Source organism: Lampetra fluviatilis, chromosome 14 (assembly GCF_964198595.1).
Source record: "Lampetra fluviatilis chromosome 14, kcLamFluv1.1, whole genome shotgun sequence".
Lineage (NCBI taxonomy): Eukaryota > Metazoa > Chordata > Hyperoartia > Petromyzontiformes > Petromyzontidae > Lampetra > Lampetra fluviatilis.
Genome location: NC_136288.1, coordinates 14,972,727 through 14,998,080, shown reverse-complemented (window position 1 = coordinate 14,998,080; position 25,354 = coordinate 14,972,727). Strand labels below are relative to the sequence as shown.

Below are 25,354 nucleotides of genomic sequence, written 5' to 3'. Positions count from 1 at the left end.
CCCTCGCACACAAGCAGCAGCAGTAGCAGCAGTTGCTCCTGCTGCTGCTTGTGTGTGTTCGTGCGCGTCACGGTGAGCTCACACGCGTCCCTTGCGCTCCGCGGCGACAGCAGCAGGAGAAGAGGGAAGCCTTCAGATGCAGTCACAGGATCATCTTCTTCATCAACATCCTCGGGGGGGAAACACAAGACGAGTTGTTATATTAATATCAGAGTGTTCATATTCATAGAGCAGCCACCTCAGAATAAACAAATAGGATACTGAATATTAATCGTGGTAACATCAGTCATTTTGATCATCATAAATAAAGTACAAGTTACTATGAACAGATATACCATCATCGTCATAATAAAACATACGTTGTTATATAAATCAGCATATCATCAATAGCGACTGCATACAAAGTATGAGACGCAATCTTAAGTGATATAATTATTATCAGTAGCAGCAGCAGAAAATGAAAAGAGAGTTTTAATATAAAGCGAGATATCATCATCGTGAGAGGTGCAATGGAAGCGCTGTGGACGAACGCGTCGCGACTCCCCCTGGGTTCTGCACTTGGCAACGCGACCTCGGATCTCCTCAACCCTGGAGCGTCAACCAACAGCACCATCAACACCATCAACATCATCAACAGCAGCAGCGCCAGCGGCGGCGAGGAGGGGAGCGTGGGCGAGGAGGATTTGGACGTGAACACGGACATGTACACGAAGCTGCTCGTCACCCTCCTCTACCTCTTCATCTTCGCCGTGGGCACCGTGGGGAACGGCGCCACCATCTACGTGGTGGCGCGCAAGAAGACGCTGCAGCAGCAGCTGCAGAGCACGGCGCACTACCACCTCGTGAGCCTCGCCGTGTCCGACGTGCTCATCCTCGTGGTGAGCATGCCCGTCGAGGTCTACAGCTTCATCTGGTTCCACCACCCGTGGACCTTCGGCTCGTCGGCCTGCAAGGCTTACTACTATCTGCGCGACGCGTGCACCTACGCCACGGTGCTCAACATCTGCAGCCTGAGCGCCGAGCGCTACCTCGCCGTGTGCCACCCTCTCCGCGCCAAGGCCCTCATGTCCCGCCAGCGCGCCAAGGGCCTGCTGGGCCTCGTGTGGGTGGCCTCCTTTCTGCTGGCACTGCCCATGCTGTTCGCCATGGGCACGGTGGAGAAGATGCACAGGAAGGACGGCACGGCCGATCCGAGTGGCGTGGTGTGCACCAACGTGGCGAGCGAGCTCAACCTGAAGATCATCCTGCAGGTGAGCGGCTACGCCGAGATGGGGGGGAGGGCTGCTCTTGACATCGCCGTTATCATTGTGATGCTAGTTCTGATGGTCGTCACCGTCATAATCGTTAGCAGCAGCATTTAGTTATCAATTGGCATTTTAGTCAACGACAGAGTCATAATTGTCATGATAAGCAGCGGTAGCCGCGGCATCACTGTCATGATCATTTTAGTCGAAATCATCATCAATGTCGTCGTCGATAACATGGTCATAATTCAAATATCGTCATCATCAGCATTGTAGCTGACGTCGTCGTCTTTATCTTCATCGTCGTTATCATATGTAGGGCGATCATCATCGTGATCATCATCGTCGTCGTCCTCCCATCACCTCGTTAGGTACCTAGTTGGCGAAACAATATCATCAGCAGTGCCATACTCAAGATCATCTTTGATAACAGTAACCATCAATCATAATGATCGTCATGGTAATCATCGTCATCCCGCAGACGTGTCATTGCCCGAAACGTTAGTCTCCATCGTATGCTATCCGTGTGCTGAGAGTCCGTGGCAAGGAGGTCGAGTTGGTATCTGGACGTGGCGGACCGAGTGGGCGGCATGCGTGTGCCAGTGACGCCACGGGATGGTTTTTGTTCTCAAAACCGTGGCCAAGGGGCTGCCCGCGTCGTGCCTCGAGTCGCGGTGGAAGCCGTTCCGATCTCTCGCGGTGAGCCGTGCGTCACCGCGGGGTTGGGAAGGGCACGTGGAAGCGGGTAACACAGAACCACTCCGAGAACCCTTCAAGTGACCACGTGTCTCTACGCGGCGTCTGCTGCCGCACCCGTCGTCTTGTTGGTCTCGGCACATCGACCACTGAGGTCGCTTCGGTGCAAAACCAAATTGGATGGGGGTTGTCTTTGTTGTATGCAGTCGTCGGTGGCCGGGCTGAGGCTGTCACAGCGCTACATTTGGGAACGCGGTTTAACCACGGGCGGTTGCACTCCGAATTTGAGGATCTCATCGGTGGCAGCCCAGTGTCTCGTGGTGTTCGCTGTCTCCGACACGGCCACTGTGAACCTCCCCAGCCACCCCGACCGCCTGAAACATCCACGGGGTCTTTCGCGTCGCCCTTGCACCAGACGCGGCGCTTCGCTCGAGTCTGGGCTTCACAGAGTCGGGAATGGACCCGGCGCGCGAGTGCACAGAGAATGTGCCCCGCAGAGAGATTCCAAGGGGGCTGTGAGGGTCCTCTTCCACCCGTGGGGGGAGGCGGACAGGTGACGGACGCGAGCGGCGCGTGCACTGCGCGGAGCGCGCGGGGGAGGATGGATCCATCATCGCGAGACTGACGGGACGTGACTGGGCCTCGGTGATAAGGAAAAAAAAACATCGTCATCAATATAGCGATACGATCCCGAGCAACATTGTAATCGGTAGCATTATTATCATCATCATCATCACCACCATAACTTGGTGAGCACTGGAGATCAGGATAGTCTCAACGTGACAAAACAAATAAATTGCAGCAAATATTCACCAGCATCAGCAGCAGCAGCATGGTGATGTCAATCTCACGTGACCACCCCCAGATGAACGCGCTCACCGCCTTCCTGCTGCCCATGCTGCTCGTGTGGGCTCTCAACTCGCTCATCGCGCGCTGCCTCCTCCTCATGCTGCGGGGCGCGGCGGCTCCCGGCGCCGGAGGAGGGGGGGCAGGAGGGGGTCTGCGTCTGCGGCAGGGGGGCGCCCCCCCCAGGGCGCCCTCGCACGGGGGGGGCGGCTGCGGGGCCCCGGGCTCCCCTCGCGGCTCGGGGCCCCGCGGAGCCTCACGGGGGCCACCGGGAGCCCCGCGCTCGCGAGGTCCCCGCGGGGACACCGAGAGCCTGTCGCTGGGAGTCTCGCTGGAGCCGTCGCGAGTCCACGCGCTGCGCCACGGGGTCGCCGTGCTGAGTGAGAGGCGCGGGGACAACGCGGCCTCTCGCGGGGGCATTCGGGGGCTCACCTCGGGGACGCGTAGAGACCCACACTCACGGGGAGCCGCAGGGACCGCTAGAACTGACGGGGAGCCGCATACCAATTCGGATTCACGGGGACGAACAGGGACTCAGGGACCCACAAACCAAGCGGGTATCCCGGGGACCAACAGGGATTGACTCGGACTCGTGGTGCTCTCTAGGACTTAAAGGGACGAACGGGGAACTCACAGGGAGGGGCCCATAGGGAATTTGTAGGACTCATGGGGAGTGACCTAATTATCATTTGGTCCGCACAGATGGATTCACGAATCCATTGCCGAGTCGCCACCTCGCAGCCCAAGTGTGCACACAGCACGAGATGTGCACAGCCCTCTCTGATCCGAGCCGTCACGAGGCTCAACTCGGCGGAGCTGAGAGCGGACGAGACGAGCCCTCTCTGAAAGAGTCTTCCCCGAAGTCTCAACGACTCCTCGGTACATGGCTCTTCAAAAGCCTCTCCGAATGGCTCTCTGAATGACTCTCAATGCGATTTCAAATGTGTTTTGATGTGGACAATTTATCCCCGCCGTGCCGGTCGTCCGTATCAGACGCGGTCTCCGTGGGTTACCACCTGCAGAAAAAAGGTCCAGGGATGTGTCTGTTTGTCGACCTAGGTCGACTCAGCCTCAAATGAGTACCTCGTGCGGTGTGTCAACATCGCCACTGGGGAGGCAATGGCGGTTGGGCGTGGTGCTGGCCACTCACCCCTCGTGTGCCGTTCAGGCCTTCATAGGTGCTCGCTAAACACTTGCCCCCACAGTCTGTTACAGGCTATACGGGGGAACTTTTTTTGTGTGTGTGTATGTGTGTGTGCTCACACAGGGGCGATCGTGGTGGCGTTCGTGGTGTGCTGGCTGCCCTACCACTCGCGCCGCCTCATGTTCTGCTACGTGCCCAAGGACTGGTGGACTCTGTGAGTGCCCCCCACCAACCCCTCTCCATGCGTCCACTCCACGCGTCCACTCCACACCTGCGTGCCGATGACGGCAACGCTCGGCTGTTGGAGCTGGCGGTAGTGATTGTGGCGGCGTGCGCAATGCTAGCGATGGTTGACGTAGCGCAGGTTTGGAGGAATGTTGACATCTGTTCCATTGCGGACTCCGCGGACTTGGGTCCCATCTCGGAGTTTACCGCCCGCGCGATCCAGGGGGCTGCAAGGGGCCGGCGGGATTAGATAATCCCTGGAGCGGATGCCACGAGCAAGGAGCCTGTGTTGTGAGACTATGAAGCACGTCGATCAGGGGTATAGTGCCCAGAGGGCAATAGGCGCTGATTTTGCGTGGGGATGTTGAGGATTGGTGATGGTGAGGATGGTGAGGATTGCGAGGGTGGGTGGGGGTATATTCATCAACAATTCTCATATCCACCTGTACACTCACACACCACACACCCACCCAACAACAACAGCCGCCATTCGCCACGAAGTGGCGGTGACGTCACCAAGGCGTTTGTGCCAGGCTAGGTGCACTTTGAGGCCACGTGAAGTGTCTAAGGCTCGCTGGTAGGAGGTCACGGGACAGACCCAGGTGCCGTGGGTTGACTGAGATGACTGGAAGATGTACCACCTGTGCTCCTCACTGAGCTAAATCGCTGTATTTTAGCCGCTCGATGTTCTGCTCGTTGTTGCAAGTGTCACTCCGTTGTTGTTGGATGGCTACTGCCTCCAACTGCCCAGTCGCGTCCTTCACGAACCTCCTCCACAGGCTAAGGCCAGTTCTAGGCCACTCAACTTCATCACCTGAACCACATCTCTTCTCTAGCCCGTGCCGCCCCTCTTTAGCCCCATCTATCCGGCCAAACAGAAGCTACGTGACCCAGTCAACGCAGCCTTGCTTGCCGGAGGAACTTACTGATAGGACTGTGTCCAGATATTTCAAGGATCTGTAAGCTTCTCACACAATTCAGCCTGGTTTAACCCAGCATGGACCGTAGACAGGATAGTCTGAATGTTTCTAACCGGCGCAGATGTTCCATTAGAAGGGTCCACGTTTCATACGCATAGAGAAGGGAGGACATGACTGTGTCCAAGAAGGCTTAAAGCGTCGTGTGGAGCGACAGACCGGGTAGCTTCCACACCTATACTGTACACACACCTGTACACCCACACGTGGAACGGCTCTGGCACGGCCAGGGGCAGTGCTTCTTGGTCGGTCTCTTGGCGGGCAAGGCAGCGGCAGGACTGCGCAGGGCAGGGGGCAGAGCCAGCCCTGCCCCCAAGCACGCATCTCTCGCCTGTATCTCGGGAGCAGTGATGGTGGTCATGCAGCAGGAGGTGAATGGCGGCGCCTCTCGCCGTCTCCACGAGGAGATGGCTCCCTGCGAGCCCCTCGGGCCACATCCTCTGCTCTACGCACGTCAATCATCGAGAAGAGGCTCCCTCCCCCCCCCCTACACCCACCCCCGGGGAGCCGGGGGAATTAATACATCTTGGAGCGTGGAGCAATCGGAGGACACAACGGGCACGAGCCTTACGACTCGCGCTGTCCGTGTGTGTCCGCGAGTCCAGTTCGTCCCAATGAGCCGTGCACGTTTCCTCACTCCTCACCCGCCCACGTGTCTCCCCCCCCCCCATGCACAACTTCCTCACCCACCCACATGTCTCCCCACCCGGCCCCCGTGTCTCCTCCTCCTCACCCCTCCGCGTGCCCGTAGCCAGCTCAACAACTTCTACCACTACTTCTACATGCTCACCAACGCGCTCTTCTACGTCAGCTCGGCCGTCAATCCCGTGCTCTACTACCTCGTGTCCGCCTCCTTCCGGAGCGCCTTCCTCGCCACGCTGCGCTCCCTCGCGCTCTGCGGCCGCCCCTGGCGAGGTGGGGCCGCTCCTCGCTGGGGGGGGCGAGCAAGGAGGAGGAATGGCCGAGGCCGCTGCGAGGGGCCCTCTCCCGGCTCGCTGCTGCAGGGGGACTCGGCGCGGAGGGCCGGGGGGGGCGGCTCGGCGCTGCTGCTGCGCCTGCACGGCGCGGGGCCCCCCAGGGACTCGAGTCCCAACACGGAGGAGTCCAGCATCAGCATCTCCACCATCGGCTCGCTGCGTTGACCGCGCAGTCTAAACGGGGGGGGCGCGTGGTAGAAGGGGACAACGGAGGGCTCAGGGTTAAAGGTCAACGCGAGCTGCTGCTCAAACGAGCATCGGTGCTCACCTCCAGTTGACAGCCCTGAGCCAGTGATGGAAATCCCACGTTCCCATGGCGGGGCGAGTCCATTCATTGCACAACCACTGTTGACACCCCCTGCTGAGTGGTACTCACTTTATCGACCCCGCAGACATGGTGGGCTGAGTAAACATTCAACCAGGATTTGAAACTCTTTGGTAACCACAGTTAGTGGCGTACCAGTGGGACATTCAGACACTGGTTATGCAATGGTGGGACACTACCAATGGTGGGACACTACCAGTGGTGGGACACTACCAGTGGTGGGACAATGGGGCGATCGTGGGACAGAATGGCAACGCGCTGGACAAGTGGTGCCATCGAGATGTGCACGTCACGCTTTTGTGAGCCACGTTCGAGATGTTCTGTCAATGTGTGTGCTGTCAGTTTAGCCCGCAGGCTTTCGCGACCAATATCCATAAATTAGGGTTTCTGGGTTAGATCGCGTAAATATAAATGTGTCGTTAAACCCGCCACCACTCGACACAGCCAATTAATAAGGTTTATGACGGAAACAGAACATGGCAATTGGTTACTAGTACAGCACACCAGTGTGGAGTACGACGTTTCGCCGGTAATTACAATTAGCATCATCAGGCGACAGCCAGGTCGCCTGCTGATGTTACGTGATCAACCTTACTCATTGGCCGTGCCGGGTGGTGGCGGGTTTAACGATACATTTACATTTACGCGTTCTAACAAAACAACCTCATGATGGATGTGTGTACTGTGTATGGGGAGCGGTGGCGCAGCGGTTAGCACACTGCACGACGAGCCCGGCGGCCAACCCCAGCCGCGCGTTTCGCCGACTGGGCCTTGGTTCCCCCTGAACCCCCCCCACGCCCCCTTTGTTGCTTTGGCGTCGGTGCAGTTGCACCGCCTGCACACCCGGTAGCTGCCCTGCTCGCCGTGAATGAGTACCTGCTGCTGCTGCGATACGTAAACATCGATCGTGGGAGACAAAGGCGGCCGAGCGTAGCGCTGATCACGCCACTCTCGTGCGCCGTGCCGACCTGACAGCCCTCGTCACCTGTGCAGGGATCTTTGTTTGTATCTCGTGTCCGATATGCGAGAGCTCTTCACTTGTTTCCCGAGTACACGGAGTGTGTGTACGCTATGTATCGGGGAGCGGTGGCGTGCAGTGGGGTTTGGTGCTCGCTAACAGCACTTGCCCATACGGCAATGTGTCGTTGTACTCCACGTGTACACGGTATATATTGTGCGTATGCTCTGCATATGCAGAGCCGCGCGGTCTAGCGAGGTATTCACACAGCAGTAGACACTGTCTGTAGTTAAATGCTGGTGATTGTGCAAGCAAAAGTGTTGTATTGTGTTTCAAATGGTGTGTACATTTACAGCAGTGGAGATACAAAGGCGGCCAGGCGCACGTGTTTCTGGTCCCAGCGTCGTGGCGTCGCTCGCCGGCCGCCCAATGTGGGGTTGCTCTCCTCTCGGCTTGCGACAATGGACATTGGCCAAACATCCCCAAAGTCGTAGGAACCCCCCTCTTGTCAAACGCGCGTCTCACACTCGTTGGGGCTCAGTAAATGACAGGAATTACTCCCTGGGTGGTCCACGGGGCATCAACACCCCCACCACCCCACCACGGCGGTGGCTGTTGTTGTTGTTGCTGTGCTCGTACCGTAGAAGTCACAGTCTTCATCGACTTCCCGAGCGGGAATTTATCACCGGGTTTGATTGTTGTTGGAATAAGTGGCGTTTATTTCATTAAAAAAGATTGTCGGACCAATGAAGGAAATCTCGCCCTGCCTGTGATGAGACGCATCTGGCTCATCGTACTTATCGAATTCGCGTTGCGATGCACGGGTTTGTAAGGGTTGGTGGATCATGCCGTGATTTGAGAAACTCATCTCACCGAGCGGAAAAGATGCCCATGAGATGGAACAGCAAGTGGATTCGTGAACCCATCTGTGCGGAATTTTGAGTGTCACCTTCCCCTATGCAAAGTGGTTTTCCCTCCGGGTTCTCTGGTTCCCTCCCCCGAGAAGCCAAACTCTCATTCACCTGGAAATGCCCCAACGTCCCAATGTGACAGGACCCTCTTGAGAAGGAGTCTTGGGGCTCAAACGAGGCTTTTATGGCATTATCATTGTAAAAGTCACGCCTGACTGCCTCCAACTGTCCAGCAGCGTCCTTCGCGAGCCTCCTCCAGATGCCGATCTTGAAAACCGCTGGTACCAGTCATCCGGCAAGTCCACTCAGCTCCACATCCTCATGTATCACGTCACTCCATCTCTTCTCTGGCCCGTGCCGCGCCCGTTTAGCCTCCTCTATCCGGCCGAACAAAAGCTATTTAGGCATGCGGTGATTGGGCATGCGGGCTACATGGCCCAGCCAACGCAGCCTTGCCTGCCGGAGGTGCTCACCGATGGGACTTTGTCCAGATCTTTCGAGGATTTATGAGCTCCTCACACAATCCAGCCTGGTTAAACCCAGGATTGATCGTAGGCAGGCCAGCCTAAATGTTTCTAACCGGCGAAGATGTTCCATTAGGAGAGTCCACGTTTCGCAAGCGTAACACGCACACACACACGCACACAGACTCACACAGACGCACGCACAGACGCACGCACAGACGCACAGACAGGCGAGTGAGCGAGCTCACACTGAAAGCTTTACTCGATGCCGTCTCGGACTAGACGCGCGGCGCCGCGCACACGCCGAGAGGAGGAGACGCGGCGCCTCCGCGGCCACGCGGGGTTCCCTGAGGTAGGCGCGGATTGTAAACGACAGCTCCACGAAAACAACATTCACAATCTGAACCGCAACATCATCATCATTACTACAGTTAACACAATTTTTCACCTCCAGAACGAAAAAAAAACTAACTTCCCCGCCCCCCCCCAAACTTCTGTGTCTAAAATAACAAACGCGCCCCTTTGCCCCCCCAAATAAAACAAAAAAAACTTTGATTGAAAATGCGCAGTGGAGAAACGAGAATTAGGAGAGGGTCGCCCCCAGGGTAAAGATGGTGGGAAAGGGGGGCACGGGGAAGAGCAGGGGAGGGAGGTGGGGAGGGAAGGAGATGGGGAGGGAGGTGGGGAGGTGGGAAGGGAGAGAGGGAGGTGGGGAGGGAGGTGGGGAGGGAGGGAGGTGGGGAGGTGGGGAGGGAGGGAGGTGGGGAGGGAGGTGGGGAGGTGGGAAGGGAGAGAGGGAGGTGGGGAGGGAGGTGGGGAGGGAGGGAGGTGGGGAGGGAGGGAGGTGGGGAGGTGGGGAGGGAGGGAGGTGGGGAGGGAGGGAGGTGGGGAGGGAAGGAGGTGGGGAGGGAAGGAGGTGGGGAGGGAGGTGGGGAGGGAGAGAGGGAGGTGGGGAGGGAGGTGGGGAGGGAGGGAGGTGGGGAGGGAGGTGGGGAGGGAAGGAGGTGGGGAGGGAGGTGGGGAGGTGGGAAGGGAGAGAGGGAGGTGGGGAGGGAGGTGGGGAGGGAGGGAGGTGGGGAGGGAGGGAGGTGGGGAGGTGGGGAGGGAGGGAGGGAGGTGGGGAGGGAGGGAGGTGGGGAGGGAAGGAGGTGGGGAGGGAAGGAGGTGGGGAGGGAGGTGGGGAGGGAGGGAGGTGGGGAGGGAGGTGGGGAGGTGGGAAGGGAGAGAGGGAGGTGGGGAGGTGAGAAGGGAGAGAGGGAGGTGGGGAGGGAGGGAGGTGGGGAGGGAGGGAGGTGGGGAGGTGGGGAGGGAGAGAGGGAGGTGGGGAGGGAGGTGGGGAGGGAGGGAGGTGGGGAGGTGGGGAGGGAGGGAGGGAGGTGGGGAGGGAGGGAGGGAGGTGGGGAGGGAGGGAGGTGGGGAGGTGGGGAGGTGGGGAGGGAGGTGGGGAGGTGGGAAGGGAGAGAGGGAGGGAGGTGGGGAGGGAGGGAGGTGGGGAGGGAGGGAGGTGGGGAGGTGGGGAGGTGGGGAGGTGGGAAGGGAGAGAGGGAGGTGGGGAGGGAGGTGGGGAGGGAGGGAGGTGGGGAGGTGGGGAGGGATGGAGGTGGGGAGGGATGGAGGTGGGGAGGGAAGGAGGTGGGGAGGTGGAGAGGTGGGGAGGGAGGTGGGGAGGTGGGGAGGGAGGTGGGGAGGTGGGAAGGGAGAGAGGGAGGTGGGGAGGGAGGGAGGTGGGGAGGGAGGGAGGTGGGGAGGGAGGGAGGTGGGGAGGTGGGAAGGGAGAGAGGGAGGTGGGGAGGGAGGTGGGGAGGGAGGTGGGGAGGACAGTTGGGGGAGCAGCGGGGGGAGGGAGTAGCGAGCGAACAACCGCACGGGCTCCTTCAAACCACGGTGCCTTCTGCGCGAAGCGGCCACCTCGCACGTTCACACGCACGCGCACGTTCACACGCACGTTCACACGCACGTTCACACACGCGCGCACGTTCACACACACACACACGTTTACACACACACACACACGTTCACACGCACACACACGTTCACACGCACGCGCACGTTCACACACGCGCACGTTCACACACACACACACACGTTCACACACACGTTCACACACACACGCACGTTCACACGCACGCGCACGTTCACACACACACACACGTTCACACACACGCGCACGTTCACACGCACGCGTGCAAAGTCGCACGCACTTTCACACGCGCACATTCGCGCACTCGTACACGCGAGCGACGGCCGCGTACATTCAACGAAGGGAACTCGAGAAGCCGTCTCGCCGTCTCGCCGTCTCGCCGTGTAAACATTCCGCCTGGTCCGCGTGCCGCCCGGACCCAGGGTACAACCTAGGGCCACCCACCTGGCGGGCACCTTTAGCCCACAGCCCCCCCAACCCCGACGAGCGCAACAAAGAAACCCGAGACCGAGGGAGCGCGCGGGCACCCCCCACCACCTCCCTGTGGATCACGGCGATTCGTGGTGGGGGTCGTTACAGGAACACGGCGCCCGAGTTCGACCCCAAGTCCATGGAGCAGAGCACAGGATGGCGCTGGTTGTTATGAAGGTGGTGCTCAAGGTGATGGTTGGTGAAGGGGAAGGTGATTGGTGGTGGTCTTCTTTCGTATGGATTCATAGAAGCAGATTTTAAGATGTAATTTTTCATTTGTTAGCCACTCAATTGTCTGGTCAGATGCAGAGTGGATCTCACCCGTTCCTACTTTAAAGGTGTGAAGACAGCAGCAGCTGCTTAGAATGTGGTCGATCGTTTGGAATTCGTGGCCTGACTCGCAGACCGCCGAATCTTTGATGCGACATTTGCGCATCAGGTGGCCGCCGCATCGGCCATGCCCGGTCCCGATTTGGTTGATGGTCGACCGTTGGCGACGTGAAAGGTTGAAACCTGCGGGAGGGTGGACGGTAGTAGGGTCCTGTACGAGATGTTTGTTTTTGACGTCGGCCGCAGTCCAGACTCGCTTCCATCTCTCGCCTTCATCTGCATCGGTGGCGCGGAGTGAGGCTGCTGCTGCGATCCAGAAGGGGTGGCGTGATGTTAGGCGAACAGGCGGCGCTGGGTTCATGTGCCGTTGAAGGTGCGGAGGGGGGGGCTTAACGATCATTGCTTGATACTCCCGGACGGCCGCCGCTGTTTCACGACGGATTTGCGGCGGAGCGATGTGGGTGAGCACCGGGAGCCATTGGGTCGACGTGAGCGTACCGGAGATGGCACACGCATTGCAATGTTCAGTTGTGTCGAGTGTGAGCGCTGCGTCCCAACACAGGTGACCACCAATACACTCCCGTCCAACACACGAGGGAGAGTGTGGCAGCCCATAGTGTTGTGCGCATCACAGTCGCCAGTTTATAACTAATGTCCGTGCGGGGTTTTATCTTGTTGCTCAACTGCTCAATGTGTTGCCTCAAAGTGAGACTTCGATCGAGCACCAGCGCAAGGTATGCCGGGAGCGGGTGACAGTTTTACCACAAAACTCGATCTGCGGCGTTAGTTTTGCCTCTGCGTTGTCGAGATGGAACGCTGAGGACACACGGTCGAGGTTGGATTGGCTTAAGTCGCCAGGAGTAATAATACTCTTCCAATTTCTTTAGGGCGGTGTTCAAGATGTCTTGAGCTGCGCTGAGTGCCGTCGCTTGGCTGGCCAATGCTAGATCGTCTGCGTCAATGAACATGCCGCTTGAGATTAAACAGAGCTGGTGGTGGTGTCACGTGGGAGAGGCACCCATTCTCAACGCAGGAGAATCATTCTGACTGAAATTATCAGAGGGCTGTGAGAAACAATGCCAGCAGTGGATAGAGAAGGGATGATAATGGAATATGTAATGGACATGTTAATGATAATCGCATTCAAATATACTCATGCCCACCACCACCATCTACTATGCTTATGAAACCTTTGAAAAACACACGACTCAGTTTTACCCATTTGAGTGGGACCGACAGGTCCACAGACAGTCTTGATACTCAGCGAGGCTTGCTGGACCACGGTGGGGTCCCATTACATGACTTCTCATGCGTAAAGGCGCACGCCCCACGCTCTACCTTTGTCGTGTGGATATTAGTGCAAAAGCACTTCAGAGGTTTATCTCGGGGTGAGCTCATCTTCGGGCCAAGGTCATAGTGACAGGAGGCAGGGTCGAGGTTACGCCATCGTTGCGATGGGGGCCTTGTCAACGCACCACCCCTCCCTCCCCCAGCCAAGCGGCGAGTGGTACGCTCCACGTGCAAGTTACGCACTGGCTGCGGAGCAATGGAGTGTACCACGTGCCATTCAGAGGGGTGGGAGGGCGGTTAGTTCTGTATTTGGCCCTGGCTGGGGGGCAACCCAGGGTACATACAATATATTATCACCCGTCAACAAAACATTTTATTAAACACATTCGAGCCCGCGTCTCTCGTACCGGGTGGGGCACTGGGCGGAGAAGCAGGATGCATGCAGCAGAGGGTGGGGGACAGGGAGATGGAGCAGGGTGGCTAAACACTCCGTGCATAGGGAACCAGCAGGGTGGATGGGGCGAGGTGGCAGTGGTTGGGGTCAGGGAGGACGTGGTTAGGGCGGTGGCGGAGGAGCGAGATGGCGGCAGAGCGCCGACCCATCAGTCGCTCACCGTGGTGACCACATCGACGCGCATCCGCAAGAGTCGGGGTGATTGCCGGGTGCCCCACCACGCCCGCCCCGCGTGCTACAACCCTCGCGCCCACCAGCAGCGCCGCTGTGGAGCGTGCAGGCGCTGCAACGGGCCGGAGGGGCCCAGGTGCCAGGTTACCAACTTCATTCGTTGCTCCGGCGCCCAATAAAACACGCTGCTGCACCACTGCTCCGAACCCCAACGTCCTTCATCACGTCCACAGCAATCATCTCTCACCCCACCGCCATCACCAGCCATAACCAGAATGCTCATCGCGATGAATCCTAGTCTCACTGACAGCACCAGCACAGAGGAGCCGGACACTCGCCCCACCGTCTAACCGCACTCCAATCCAAAACCCACACCACCATCTAACCGCACTCCAATCCCTAACCCACACCACCATCTAACCGCACTCCAATCCCTAACCCACACCACCATCTAACCGCTTCCAATCCCTAACCCACACCACCGTCTAACTGTACTCCAATCCCTAACCCACACCACCATCTAACCGCACTCCAATCCCTAACCCACACCACCATCTAACCGCACTCCAATCCCTAACCCACACCACCATCTAACCGCACTCCAATCCCTAACCCACACCACCATCTAACTGCACTCCAACTGTAACCCCCTTTCTCTTGCACATCTGTAGCTGTCTCCTTCACTGGGTCTCCACCTCTACCACCCGATAAGCATCAAACACCCACACGTGTACACACACACCCTCACACGTGTACACACACACCCTCACACGTGTACAGACATCCACACGTGTACACACACCCACACGTGCACACAGACACACTCACGTGTGTACACACATACACATAGACCCCCGTATAGCCTTTAACAGACTGTTGGGGCAAGTGCTGTAGCTAGCACCTATGAAGGCCGAAGTGGCACACGCAGAGTCGCACGTGTGCACACATACATACCGAAACATTCACATGTACACACTGGCACATACACGTGTACATACGTGTACACAGACAACGTCACACACAGTCACATGTGTACACACCAACTCACACGTGTACACACACCGCAGCGGCACTAAGCACTCTCACTCCCATACACAATGGCACATACTCTCTCGCACACGCACACATACTCTCACACACGCGCACACATACCGAAACACTCACGCACACACCGGAACACACACACCGCAGTGAGGCTGTCTTGACAGGCGGCACCATGGACCCTCCACACGCTAGGTCACACGAGGTCGTGACCTGGACCCCCATCCCCTGGGGTCCCCGTGTTGTTGATGTAATTTTGTTGTTGTTGATTAGATCGCACACCCCCTGGTGAGTTCGGCACGATGTTGATTTTGATATTGAGTGCTCAGTGAGACGCCAGTCACTCAACCCCCACTGCCCAGCTGAGGGGGTTGAGCAGGGAGAGCAAGGGGGGAGGGGAAATTAGACGTTGTGGGGGCTGGGCGAGGGTGGGAAAGGGGAGCAGATTGTGGATAGAGGGGGGGGGGGCGTGCTCCAACGACGAAGGCACAGCCACGACGGACGCCAAGCGAACTGCCGGAGGGTTTTGATCAACAGCTGCACCTGAGGCAAGTGACAGGCGAGCGAGTCAGGCGACACGGGCGAGCGAGGGGCGAGCGAATCTGTCTCATGCGGGAACACACGCCGAGGTCCGGTCGCACCGCACCACTGCGTCCTGCGACGCCGCCACAACCTCCTCTCCCCATGCTCACGGCCGCATCGCTGAACCGACTGCTTCCCGCCTGCCTGAGCCAGCACAGGGTGAACTCCTTCTGGGTAGTGCAGGGGGTAGAGGGTGGACCCCTGCTGGGTAGTGCAGGGGGTAGAGGGTGGACGCCTGCTGGGTAGTGCAGGGGGTACAGGATGAACTCCTTCTGGGTAGTGCAGGGGGTAGAGGGTGGACGCCTGCTGGGTAGTGCAGGGGGTAGAGGGTGGACGCCTGCTGGGTAGTGCAGGAGGTACAGGATGGACTCGGTTCCGGACTCAGACGTGACGGCCCGTGAGGAAGAACAGGGGGCGGTCTCCGGGCGAGTTGGCCGTCTGGAACTCATCTCGCAGACGGAACTGCCACACCTCCTCGAGCTCCAGCCGCACCACGGTCTGACGCAGCGAGCTCCTGTCCTGGCAGATGACGCAGAGCGTCGCGCCTGCAAGCGCACGTCGGGAACCCCGCACCAGCATTAAGCCACGTAAATCCACTGCCGGTTTACGGTCTCCGCAAGGCCACAATTTCAACGAAAACACGCACCGCGCGCACACCACCTCCAACACCGTGCTCACGTACCCGCCCCAACCACCCACCGCCCCCCTCCACAACCTGAGCCACCGACCCAAGGACGCCCCTCCGCCCCGCCACCCGCTTCCCTGCCCCAAAGCTGCACGGCGCCTACCCTGCAGAAACTTGAATCGACGCAGCATGTCGGCCGTGAGCCCTGAATCGCACAGGTAGAGCAGGAGGCCGCTGTAGACGGGGAAGGGGCCGGGGGGGCCCACGGGGGCGGCTCGGGAGCTCGCGTAGCACACGGACACCTGCGGGGCGGCAGAGGAGTGGCAAGCAGAGCTTAAGGAGCGGCACATCCTCGTGTCCCTCCCTCTCCCCCTGCCCTCCCTCCCTCTCCCCATGCGTCCCACCCCCCTTTTCCCCACGCGTCCCGCGGTGGTACCTGTGTGCCCAGGTTGAGGTAGGAGTCGAGGGCGAGCACGGGGTGAGCGTGTGAGCGCGCCGCGTGCGGAAACAGTGTGCTGCCGGCCACTCGCAGGTAGCGCTCGAGTAACAGGTGAGCCGGCGCCTGCAGGAAGGTGTAGTCACTGTCTGGGGCGCACACGAACTGGCTCGGGGAGACGGGCGCGCACACCCCTGCCGCCTGCACACACGCACGCGTGCCAACATCGCCACGTCACGCGAGATGTCACGGTCACGTCGTCGTCGTCGCCACGTCACGAGCCATCACAGTCACCATGTCGTCATCGGCACCATCGTCATCGCTGTCACGTCACGTGAAACATTGTCACAATCGTGTCATCATCAAAATCATCACCGTTGCCAAATCACGTGACAGCATTGCCACATTACATGGCACATCACGAGCACGGCCGCATCACGCAGAAGGTCACTCTCACCACCACAGATGGGGACGAAGCATCGCTCCATCACACGGCACCGTGACATTCACGTCATACTCACCAACTGTAACATCGCACGAGGCGTCACCACGTCAAGCCGGCCGTCGCTCCACCACATGGCCCATTACACCCACGGCACCAGATGCCGCGTGATTGCCGAATCTCACGCCACCGGAGGGAGCCTTTATTTCCCATGCCGGTGCTCATCTCCGATTCCGCAAACGAGCGAGCGAGCGAGCAGATCGAAATATAAACGATGTCCCCGTGGGGACCGTGCCAAACATCGCTCGGTCTCCAGCCGGGAGGGCGCAATCCCCCATGCGGACACGGTGGGGAGAGTATCCCCAGACTCACGGGAAGACCCACAGACTTGGGGACACGCACAAACTGGCAGGACCCTCCTTTTCCCGGGTAAACAAGTACAATATCATAAATACTATTGGGATTCATATCGCATCTTGATTTGATCGCATTTGGTGGAGAGAGGCAGGCAGTCGTAGAGGAGAGTGAGGCCTTGAGCCCGAGACAGGGGCAGGCAGTCGACAGCACTGGTGGCTGTGGGCCATGGTGACAGCAGAAGCGTTTCATCCGGACACTCTCCTGGTGAGGAGGAGTTGGCCAAAAGCACGAACGCGACGCGGGAACTCTGACGCTGATACAGGACGATTATTCCACGTTACGACAACTATGCCGTGTGTTACATATTATCCAATTTATTTATTGGAAATAACAGAAGGGGTCCATGTTGAAGATTTAACGAGGTGTTACGGGGGAGGAAAGGGGCGGGGAGGGGTGCGGGAGGCCACGCTCCATGCTCTCTTTCTGAGTGCCGCGCGCGGCGCCGCATTCCACCCACGTCGTCGCCGATGCCATCGCGCCAATTAATGCGCGGCTCCTCCTGCCGCATTGTTGCCGCTGCTGCTGCCAGGGGTTGTGTTCCCGCGAGGGGGGGGGGGGCGGAACGAAGGTTTACGCAACAAAGCGGCGACGGCAGATGGGCCGGGCACCGAGATTGCTTTTTCGTTTTTCTCTCTCCCCTCGGAGAAACAAATTACGCGGAGGACGTGCGGCGTGCACGGGAAGGGTTAGCGCAGAGGAACGGCAGCTCGCAGCGCTGGCTGGGACGTGCGCATGCGTGCGTGAGTGCGTGAGCTTTTGTGCATGCACACGTGCGATCCGCACCCTTCGCCCGTTTGTGGCGATATTTCCCAAGAAATGTCACTACAGTGTTTGTGCCAGGCGAGGTCAACGTTGAAACACAAAGTAGGAACGTACATATGCACGCAACCCACACGCACACACATACATACACTAAACAAAGATCCCTCGTGTAGCCTTCAACAGACTGCAAGTCCTGTTCGCGAGCACTCATGAAGGCCGGCCACAGCACAGGAGGGGGTGGGCGGCCACCACCACGCCCGGCCGCCTTTGTCTCCCCGGTGGAGATGTTTCCACACGCACCCACACACGTACGCACCGTAGGTGCCTGTGGCACAGGAACGTGCCGGTGGCCGCCCACGCCCACGTGTTTCTTCATGACGCTGAACGCGTTGAAGCAGCACAGCAGCAAGGCCTGGCCATCGGCGCGCAGGTTGAAATCCACATCTTCACACGAGTACCTGGGCAGGGCGAAAATCTGGGGTCACACCAGGAGTCCTACCTGGGGTCTCACACCTGCCCGCACGCCGCGAGTCACAACTGTATTCTCACCTCTGCTATTACTGTGTGTACTCACACATTGAACCTCACTTGTACTCTCAGCCACAACTACACTCACACCCGCCCCCACACAAGGGTTCACACCTGGTCATCGTGGATCTCATTTGTACTCCACCCCATGTACTCTCTCCTGAGCACACACGCATCCGTACGCTCGTCCACACTCTCACCTCTTCCCCCCCCCATCCTCCGCTCACGCGCGACGCTCACCGGTTGTGGTCGTACGTAACGGCACGTGTCAGCTCCACGTTGAGCAGCACCAGGTCGTGGAGGTGTCGGCGTGAAAAGGAGTGGAGGCGCGCCGTCCCGGCCGCACCGGGCAGGCCCGCGGCGCGCCACGAGCCGCCCCAGCGCCGCACGCCCAGCACGGCGTAGCGCGTCGCTTTGGGCGTCGCCTCCAGGCGGCGCAGCACGTGGCGCAACGACACGCAGCGCTCCGTGTCGGCGGCGCCGTCGCCGCCGGCGGTGCCGGCGGACGCCTGCGGCTCGCGCGTCGTCCCGTCCGGTTCCATTTCCCCCTCGGACGTCTCCGCCCTGCATGGCCACGGCGGGGCAAAGGTCAGGGGCGGCGGCGAGTCTCGCCGTGGCGTCGCGGCCGAGGCTTTACCGACGCGCGGCCTCGTGAGCGCCAGCGGTGCCGGCCTCGAGCGCTCCGTTCGCACCGCCGACCGTCACCGCCGCGGACGCCGCCACCGACGCTCCGCGCGAGATGCCGCGGCTCAAACGAACACCGCGGCGGGGGGAGGGAGGGCGAGATGCGAGAGGGGGGCGAGGGGGGGGGGGGGGCGAGCGCTGACCCGGTGGCCCCCGCCCTCCGTCGGGGCTGCGCCTCGTAGAACATGACGCACGAGTCGTCCATCACCAGCACGAACGGCCACACGTCCTGCGGGCGCGCGCCAGGAGCGGTGCAATCGCTGGCGGCGTCCGGGGCCCCGTCGCCTCCCGCCGCCGACCCCGCCGCCTCCACCTGGGCGGCTCGGCGTGCTCGCTCGCGCTCCAGATTCTCCCGGCACAGCTCCTGGACTAGGCACCGTGCCAGGCCTGGTGCACGCACGCGTTGGCACGTGAGAACGTACGCGGGACGGGAACGAGCGTCACCGGGGCGACGGCGACGAAGCAATTGGTCGATTGGCACGATATTCGCGTCCAATAGCGCAAAGTGTATGCAAAAGAGATTCTAATATTACAATTATTGGGCTTATGGAGGGAACTGTACGGAGGTTACGTACATATGGGAACACGCGGGAATGCGGAACGCGTGGACAAGCACGTGCATGGGTACGAGCGCAGACAAGTTAAGGGGCATACAAAAACATACGGACGGGCATGCACAAAAACACGTGGACAAGCACGGACACAGGCACACCCCGGGGAACATGGAAACACACGGGAAGGCACATTCAAGCATCACAGATACAAACACAGACACACAGGCAAATGCGAGTACACACACTTGCCCATTCGGCACACAAGAACACGCACAAGCACACAAGGGGATGCCGTACCGACGCCGGTGTGGTCGAGGTGCCGGGGCAGTGCCAGCAGCACGTGGTTGGGCCAGTAGCGCTGGTAGGCGGGCACCTCGCCGGCGCGCACCACCACCACGTGCAGCGCGGCGGCGCCGGCGCCCTCGAGCGCGTGGTGCAGGTTGAGCAGCCCGTGCTCGTGCCGCCCCGTGCTCGGAGTGAAGATTGGGCTGCGCACAGCCACCGTGTCCTCCTGGGGCGAGCGTGGGGTATGCGAGCATGAGGTACGCGAGCGTGGGGTGCGCGAGCGTGGGGTGCGCGAGCGTGGGGTGCGCGAGCGTGAGGTGCGCGAGCGTGGGGTGCGCGAGCGTGGGGTGCGCGAGCGTGGGGTGCGCGAGCGTGGGGTGCGCGAGCGTGGGGTGCGCGAGCGTGGGGTGCGCGAGCGTGGGGTGCGCGAGCGTGGGGTGCGCGAGCGTGGGGTGCGCGAGCGTGGGGTGCGCGAGCGTGGGGTGCGCGAGCGTGGGGTGCGCGAGCGTGGGGTGCGCGAGCGTGGGGTGCGCGAGCGTGGGGTGCGCGAGCGTGGGGTGCGCGAGCATGAGGTACGCGAGCGTGGGGTGCGCGAGCGTGGGGTGCGCGAGCGTGGGGTGCGCGAGCGTGGGGTGCGCGAGCGTGGGGTGCGCGAGCGTGGGGTGCGCGAGCGTGGGGTGCGCGAGCGTGGGATGCGCGAGCGTGGGGTGCGCGAGCGTGGGGTGCGCGAGCGTGGGGTGCGCGAGCGTGGGGTGCGCGAGCGTGGGATGCGCGAGCGTGGGGTGCGCGAGCGTGGGGTGCGCGAGCGTGGGGTGCGCGAGCGTGGGGTGCGCGAGCGTGGGGTGCGCGAGCGTGGGGTGCGCGAGCGTGGGGTGCGCGAGCGTGGGGTGCGCGAGCGTGGGGTGCGCGAGCGTGGGGTGCGCGAGCGTGGGGTGCGCGAGCGTGGGGTGCGCGAGCGTGGGGTGCGCGAGCGTGGGGTGCGCGAGCGTGGGGTGCGCAAGCGTGGGGTGCGCAAGCGTGGGGTGCGCGAGCGTGGGGTGCGCAAGCGTGGGGTGCGCGAGCGTGGGGTACGCGAGCGTGGGGTGCGCGAGCGTGGGGTGCGCGAGCGTGGGGTGCGCGAGCGTGGGATGCGCGAGCGTGAGGGTACGCGAGCGTGGGGTGCGCGAGCGTGGGATGCGCGAGCGTGAGGGTACGCGAGCGTGGGGTGCGCGAGCGTGGGATGCGCGAGCGTGAGGGTACGCGAGCGTGGGGTGCGCGAGCGTGGGGTACGCGAGCGTGGGGTGCGCGAGCGTGAGGGTACGCGAGCGTGGGGTGCGCGAGCGTGGGGTGCGCGAGCGTGGGATGCGCGAGCGTGGGGTGCGCGAGCGTGGGGTACGCGAGCGTGGGGTGCGCGAGCGTGGGGTGCGCGAGCGTGGGGTGCGCGAGCGTGAGGGTACGCGAGCGTGGGGTGCGCGAGCGTGAGGGTACGCGAGCGTGGGGTACGCGAGCGTGGGGTACGCGAGCGTGGGGTGCGCGAGCGTGGGGTACGCGAGCGTGGGGTGCGCGAGCGTGGGGTGCGCGAGCGTGGGGTGCGCGAGCGTGGGGTGCGCGAGCGTGGGGTGCGCGAGCGTGAGGGTGCGCGAGCGTGGGGTGCGCGAGCGTGGGGTGCGCGAACGTGGGGTGCGCGAGCGTGGGGTGCGCGAGCGTGGGGTGCGCGAGCGTGGGGTGCGCGAGCGTGGGGTACGCGAGCGTGGGGTGCGCGAGCGTGGGGTGCGCGAGCGTGGGGTGCGCGAGCGTGGGGTGCGCGAGCGTGGGGTACGCGAGCGTGGGGTACGCGAGCGTGGGGTGCGCGAGCGTGGGGTGCGCGAGCGTGGGGTACGCGAGCGTGGGGTGCGCGAGCGTGGGGGTGCGCGAGCGTGGGGTGCGCGAACGTGAGGGTACGCGAGCGTGGGGTGCGCGAGCGTGGGGTGCGCGAGCGTGGGGTGCGCGAGCGTGAGGGTGCGCGAGCGTGGGGTGCGCGAGCGTGGGGTGCGCGAGCGTAGGGGTGCGCGAGCGTGAGGGTACGCGAGCGTGGGGTGCGCGAGCGTGGGGTACGCGAGCGTGGGGTACGCGAGCGTGGGGTGCGCGAGCGTGAGGGTACGCGAGCGTGGGGGTGCGCGAGCGTGAGGGTACGCGAGCGTGGGGTGCGCGAGCGTGGGGTGCGCGAGCGTGGGGTGCGCGAGCGTGGGGTACGCGAGCGTGGGGTACGCGAGCGTGGGGTGCGCGAGCGTGGGGTGCGCGAGCGTGGGGTGCGCGAGCGTGGGGTGCGCGAGCGTGAGGGTACGCGAGCGTGGGGGTGCGCGAGCGTGAGGGTACGCGAGCGTGGGGTACGCGAGCGTGGGGTGCGCGAGCGTGAGGGTACGCGAGCGTGGGGTGCGCGAGCGTGGGGTGCGCGAGCGTGGGATGCGCGAGCGTGGGGTGCGCGAGCGTGGGGTGCGCGAGCGTGGGGTGCGCGAGCGTGGGATGCGCGAGCGTGGGGGTGCGCGAGCGTGGGGTGCGCGAGCGTGGGGTGCGCGAGCGTGGGGTGCGCGAGCGTGGGGTGCGCGAGCGTGAGGGTGCGCGAGCGTGAGGGTGCGCGAGCGTGAGGGTGCGCGAGCGTGGGGTGCGCGAGCGTGGGGTGCGCGAGCGTGGGGTGCGCGAGCGTGAGGGTACGCGAGCGTGGGGTGCGCGAGCGTGGGGTACGCGAGCGTGAGGGTACGCGAGCGTGGGGTGCGCGAGCGTGGGGTACGCGAGCGTGGGGTACGCGAGCGTGGGGTGCGCGAGCGTGAGGGTACGCGAGCGTGGGGTGCGCGAGCGTGAGGGTACGCGAGCGTGGGGTGCGCGAGCGTGGGGTGCGCGAGCGTGGGGTGCGCGAGCGTGGGGTACGCGAGCGTGGGGTACGCGAGCGTGGGGTGCGCGAGCGTGGGGTGCGCGAGCGTGGGGTGCGCGAGCGTGGGGTGCGCGAGCGTGAGGGTACGCGAGCGTGGGGGTGCGCGAGCGTGAGGGTACGCGAGCGTGGGGGTGCGCGAGCGTGAGGGTACGCGAGCGTGGGGTACGCGAGCGTGGGGTGCGCGAGCGTGAGGGTACGCGAGCGTGGGGTGCGCGAGCGTGGGGTGCGCGAGCGTGGGATGCGCGAGCGTGGGGTGCGCGAGCGTGGGGTGCGCGAGCGTGGGGTGCGCGAGCGTGGGATGCGCGAGCGTGGGGTGCGCGAGCGTAGGATGCGCGAGCGTGGGGTGCGCGAGCGTGGGGTGCGCGAGCGTGGGGTGCGCGAGCGTGAGGGTGCGCGAGCGTGGGGTACGCGAGCGTGGGGTGCGCGAGCGTGGGGTGCGCGAGCGTGGGATGCGCGAGCGTGGGGTGCGCGAGCGTGGGGTGCGCGAGCGTGGGGTGCGCGAGCGTGGGGTGCGCGAGCGTGGGGTGCGCGAGCGTGAGGGTGCGCGAGCGTGAGGGTGCGCGAGCGTGAGGGTGCGCGAGCGTGGGGTGCGCGAGCGTGGGGTGCGCGAGCGTGAGGGTGCGCGAGCGTGGGGTGCGCGAGCGTGGGGTGCGCGAGCGTGGGGTGCGCGAGCGTGGGTGTGCGCGAGCGTGGGGTGCGCGAGCGTGAGGGTGCGCGAGCGTGAGGGTGCGCGAGCGTGAGGGTGCGCGAGCGTGGGGTGCGCGAGCGTGAGGGTGCGCGAGCGTGAGGGTGCGCGAGCGTGGGGTGCGCGAGCGTGGGTGTGCGCGAGCGTGGGGTGCGCGAGCGTGAGGGTACGCGAGCGTGGGGTGCGCGAGCGTGAGGGTGCGCGAGCGTGGGGTACGCGAGCGTGGGGTACGCGAGCGTGAGGGTGCGCGAGCGTGAGGGTACGCGAGCGTGGGGTACGCGAGCGTGAGGGTGCGCGAGCGTGGGGTACGCGAGCGTGGGGTGCGCGAGCGTGAGGGTGCGCGAGCGTGAGGGTGCGCGAGCGTGAGGGTGCGCGAGCGTGAGGGTGCGCGAGGCGTGAGGGTGCGCGAGCGTGGGGTGCGCGAGCGTGGGGTGCGCGAGCGTGAGGGTGCGCGAGCGTGGGGTACGCGAGCGTGGGGTGCGCGAGCGTGAGGGTGCGCGAGCGTGGGGTACGCGAGCGTGACGGAGCACGGCAGCTCCAACCAAAACACGGAAAGAGCCCTAAATCTCACGGTAACGCGCACGGCGAAGCGCCCGGCACCGGGGGGGGGGGGGGGGGGTCATGGAGTCGCGGGTGGGAGAGCTGAATAAATAAATAACAATTCTGGAGGGGGTGGGGGAGCGAGGTGAAGCGTGGGGCGTCACGGGTTCGTGTCGGTGGTGAGCGAGTCCTCACCGTGTCGGTAGTGAGCGGCAGGCGGAAGCTGTGCATGGAGCGGCCGCTGGCGCTGAACACGAAGTGGTGCTCCTGGGAGCGCGGCACCAGGAAGTGAAGCGTCACCTCCTCGCCCAACGCCGCCGACGAGAACGTGAAGGCGTGCAGGCCGGCCTCGCGCGCCTAGCCAGCCACACGAGCACCGTGTAAGTGCGTGCGTGTGTCAGTGTGCGTGCGTGTGTCAGTGTGCGTGCGTGTGTCAGTGTGCGTGCGTGTGTCAGTGTGCGTGCGTGTGTCAGTGTGCGCGCGTGTGTCAGTGTGCGTGCGTGTGTCAGTGTGCGCGCGTGTGTCAGTGTGCGCGCGTGTGTCAGTGTGCGTGCGTGTGTTAGTGTGCGTGCGTGCGTGTGTCAGTGTGCGCGCGTGTGTCAGTGTGCGTGCGTGTGTCAGTGTGCGTGCGTGTGTTAGTGTGCGTGCGTGCGTGTGTCAGTGTGTGTCAGTGTGTGTGCGTGTGTCAGTGTGCGTGCGTCCATAACCCTCTCTCCATGCCTCCCATGTTCGCATGCTTTCCACCTCTCCTCACGCTCCCCGTGTCCCAACGTCTTCGTGTCCCTGTGTTTTCGTGTTCCACGCCCTCTCTATCCGCATGTCCCCTTGTGCCCCCCCCCCACTCCCCAGCACCGCCGCGTCCTCGGGTCCCCTCTGACCTGCGTGGGCGGGCCGGGGTCCGTGTAGAGGTGGCACTGTTCGCAGTGGTGGAACGTGTTGTGAGCCGCGAACTTGGACAGCGTGACGGACACGGTGCGCCGCTTGGCTCCGCCCGATCGCTCCGCCAGGCCTGGGGGGCGCATGGGGAGGTGGGGGGGATATGGGGGCGGGGGGACGGGTCGCGTGAAGAGGCTCAGCGGCTGCACACTTGCCCGAGATCCAGCGCTTGCCAACTAAGCGCCGGTGCCACTGCGTAGGATTTCACTGTTGTGCTGTACAGATCTCCGCCGTGGTTTTGGACAGCCAACGAGTTGGTGGATCACATTGAGACTCGTGTCAAACTCTACAATACCCCCCCACACCCCACAGCCCCCTTCCCCCCACAGGGGCGAACTCACCAGACTTGACCCTTGACCCCAAGCGAGGCGTGTAGACGGGGCTGGCATTGCGGAAGCGGCTGTCGCGTAGCACGGGGTCGAAGGTTAGCTTGCGGAAGGCCTCGATGTCCGGCCACTGGTCCTGCGACACGTGGAGGCTCGAGCTCCCCTCCAGCAGGTCTGGGGACACAGGGACATGGAGACGTAGGTGATATGGGGACACGGA

General features: G+C 62.5%; 2 protein-coding genes across 11 annotated transcripts in view; one reads left to right on the top strand and one right to left on the bottom strand.

Annotated features, from left to right (window-relative positions):
- Positions 1-509: 509 nt before the first annotated feature.
- LOC144935919 (neurotensin receptor type 1-like) lies at positions 510-6,328 on the top strand. Its single transcript, XM_078862806.1, has 4 exons — positions 510-1,250; positions 2,806-3,166; positions 4,054-4,144; positions 5,884-6,328. Exons 1-4 carry the CDS (start codon positions 510-512, stop codon positions 6,272-6,274), a joined length of 1,584 nt encoding a protein of 527 aa, XP_078718932.1. The 3' UTR covers positions 6,275-6,328.
- A 4,488-nt stretch (positions 6,329-10,816) lies between these two features.
- The window catches only part of GREB1L (GREB1 like retinoic acid receptor coactivator), an 84,277-nt gene continuing 69,739 nt past the window's right edge, over positions 10,817-25,354 (bottom strand). For 9 of the 10 annotated variants that reach the window (XM_078862799.1, XM_078862797.1, XM_078862805.1 and 6 more), the window contains 10 exons: positions 25,150-25,308; positions 24,751-24,881; positions 24,068-24,229; positions 19,773-19,986; positions 19,065-19,308; positions 18,478-18,801; positions 18,026-18,167; positions 16,089-16,289; positions 15,816-15,954; positions 10,817-15,572 (listed from right to left, as the gene is read on the bottom strand). In XM_078862799.1, coding sequence (XP_078718925.1) covers positions 15,409-15,572; positions 15,816-15,954; positions 16,089-16,289; positions 18,026-18,167; positions 18,478-18,801; positions 19,065-19,308; positions 19,773-19,986; positions 24,068-24,229; positions 24,751-24,881; positions 25,150-25,308 — 1,880 coding nt within the window. In that variant the 3' untranslated portion in view covers positions 10,817-15,408. The remainder of the gene's footprint in view (positions 15,573-15,815; positions 15,955-16,088; positions 16,290-18,025; positions 18,168-18,477; positions 18,802-19,064; positions 19,309-19,772; positions 19,987-24,067; positions 24,230-24,750; positions 24,882-25,149; positions 25,309-25,354) is intronic. The other variant, XM_078862796.1, reaches the window with a different exon arrangement.

Coding starts and splice junctions, on each gene's coding strand:
- LOC144935919 (XM_078862806.1), top strand. CDS start 510: ATGGAAGCGCTGTGGACGAACGCGTCGCGACTCCCCCTGGGTTCTGCA. Junction 3,167..4,053: donor CCACGGGGTCGCCGTGCTGA/GTGAGAGGCGCG, acceptor GTGCTCACACAG/GGGCGATCGTGGTGGCGTTC. Junction 4,145..5,883: donor CCCAAGGACTGGTGGACTCT/GTGAGTGCCCCC, acceptor GCGTGCCCGTAG/CCAGCTCAACAACTTCTACC.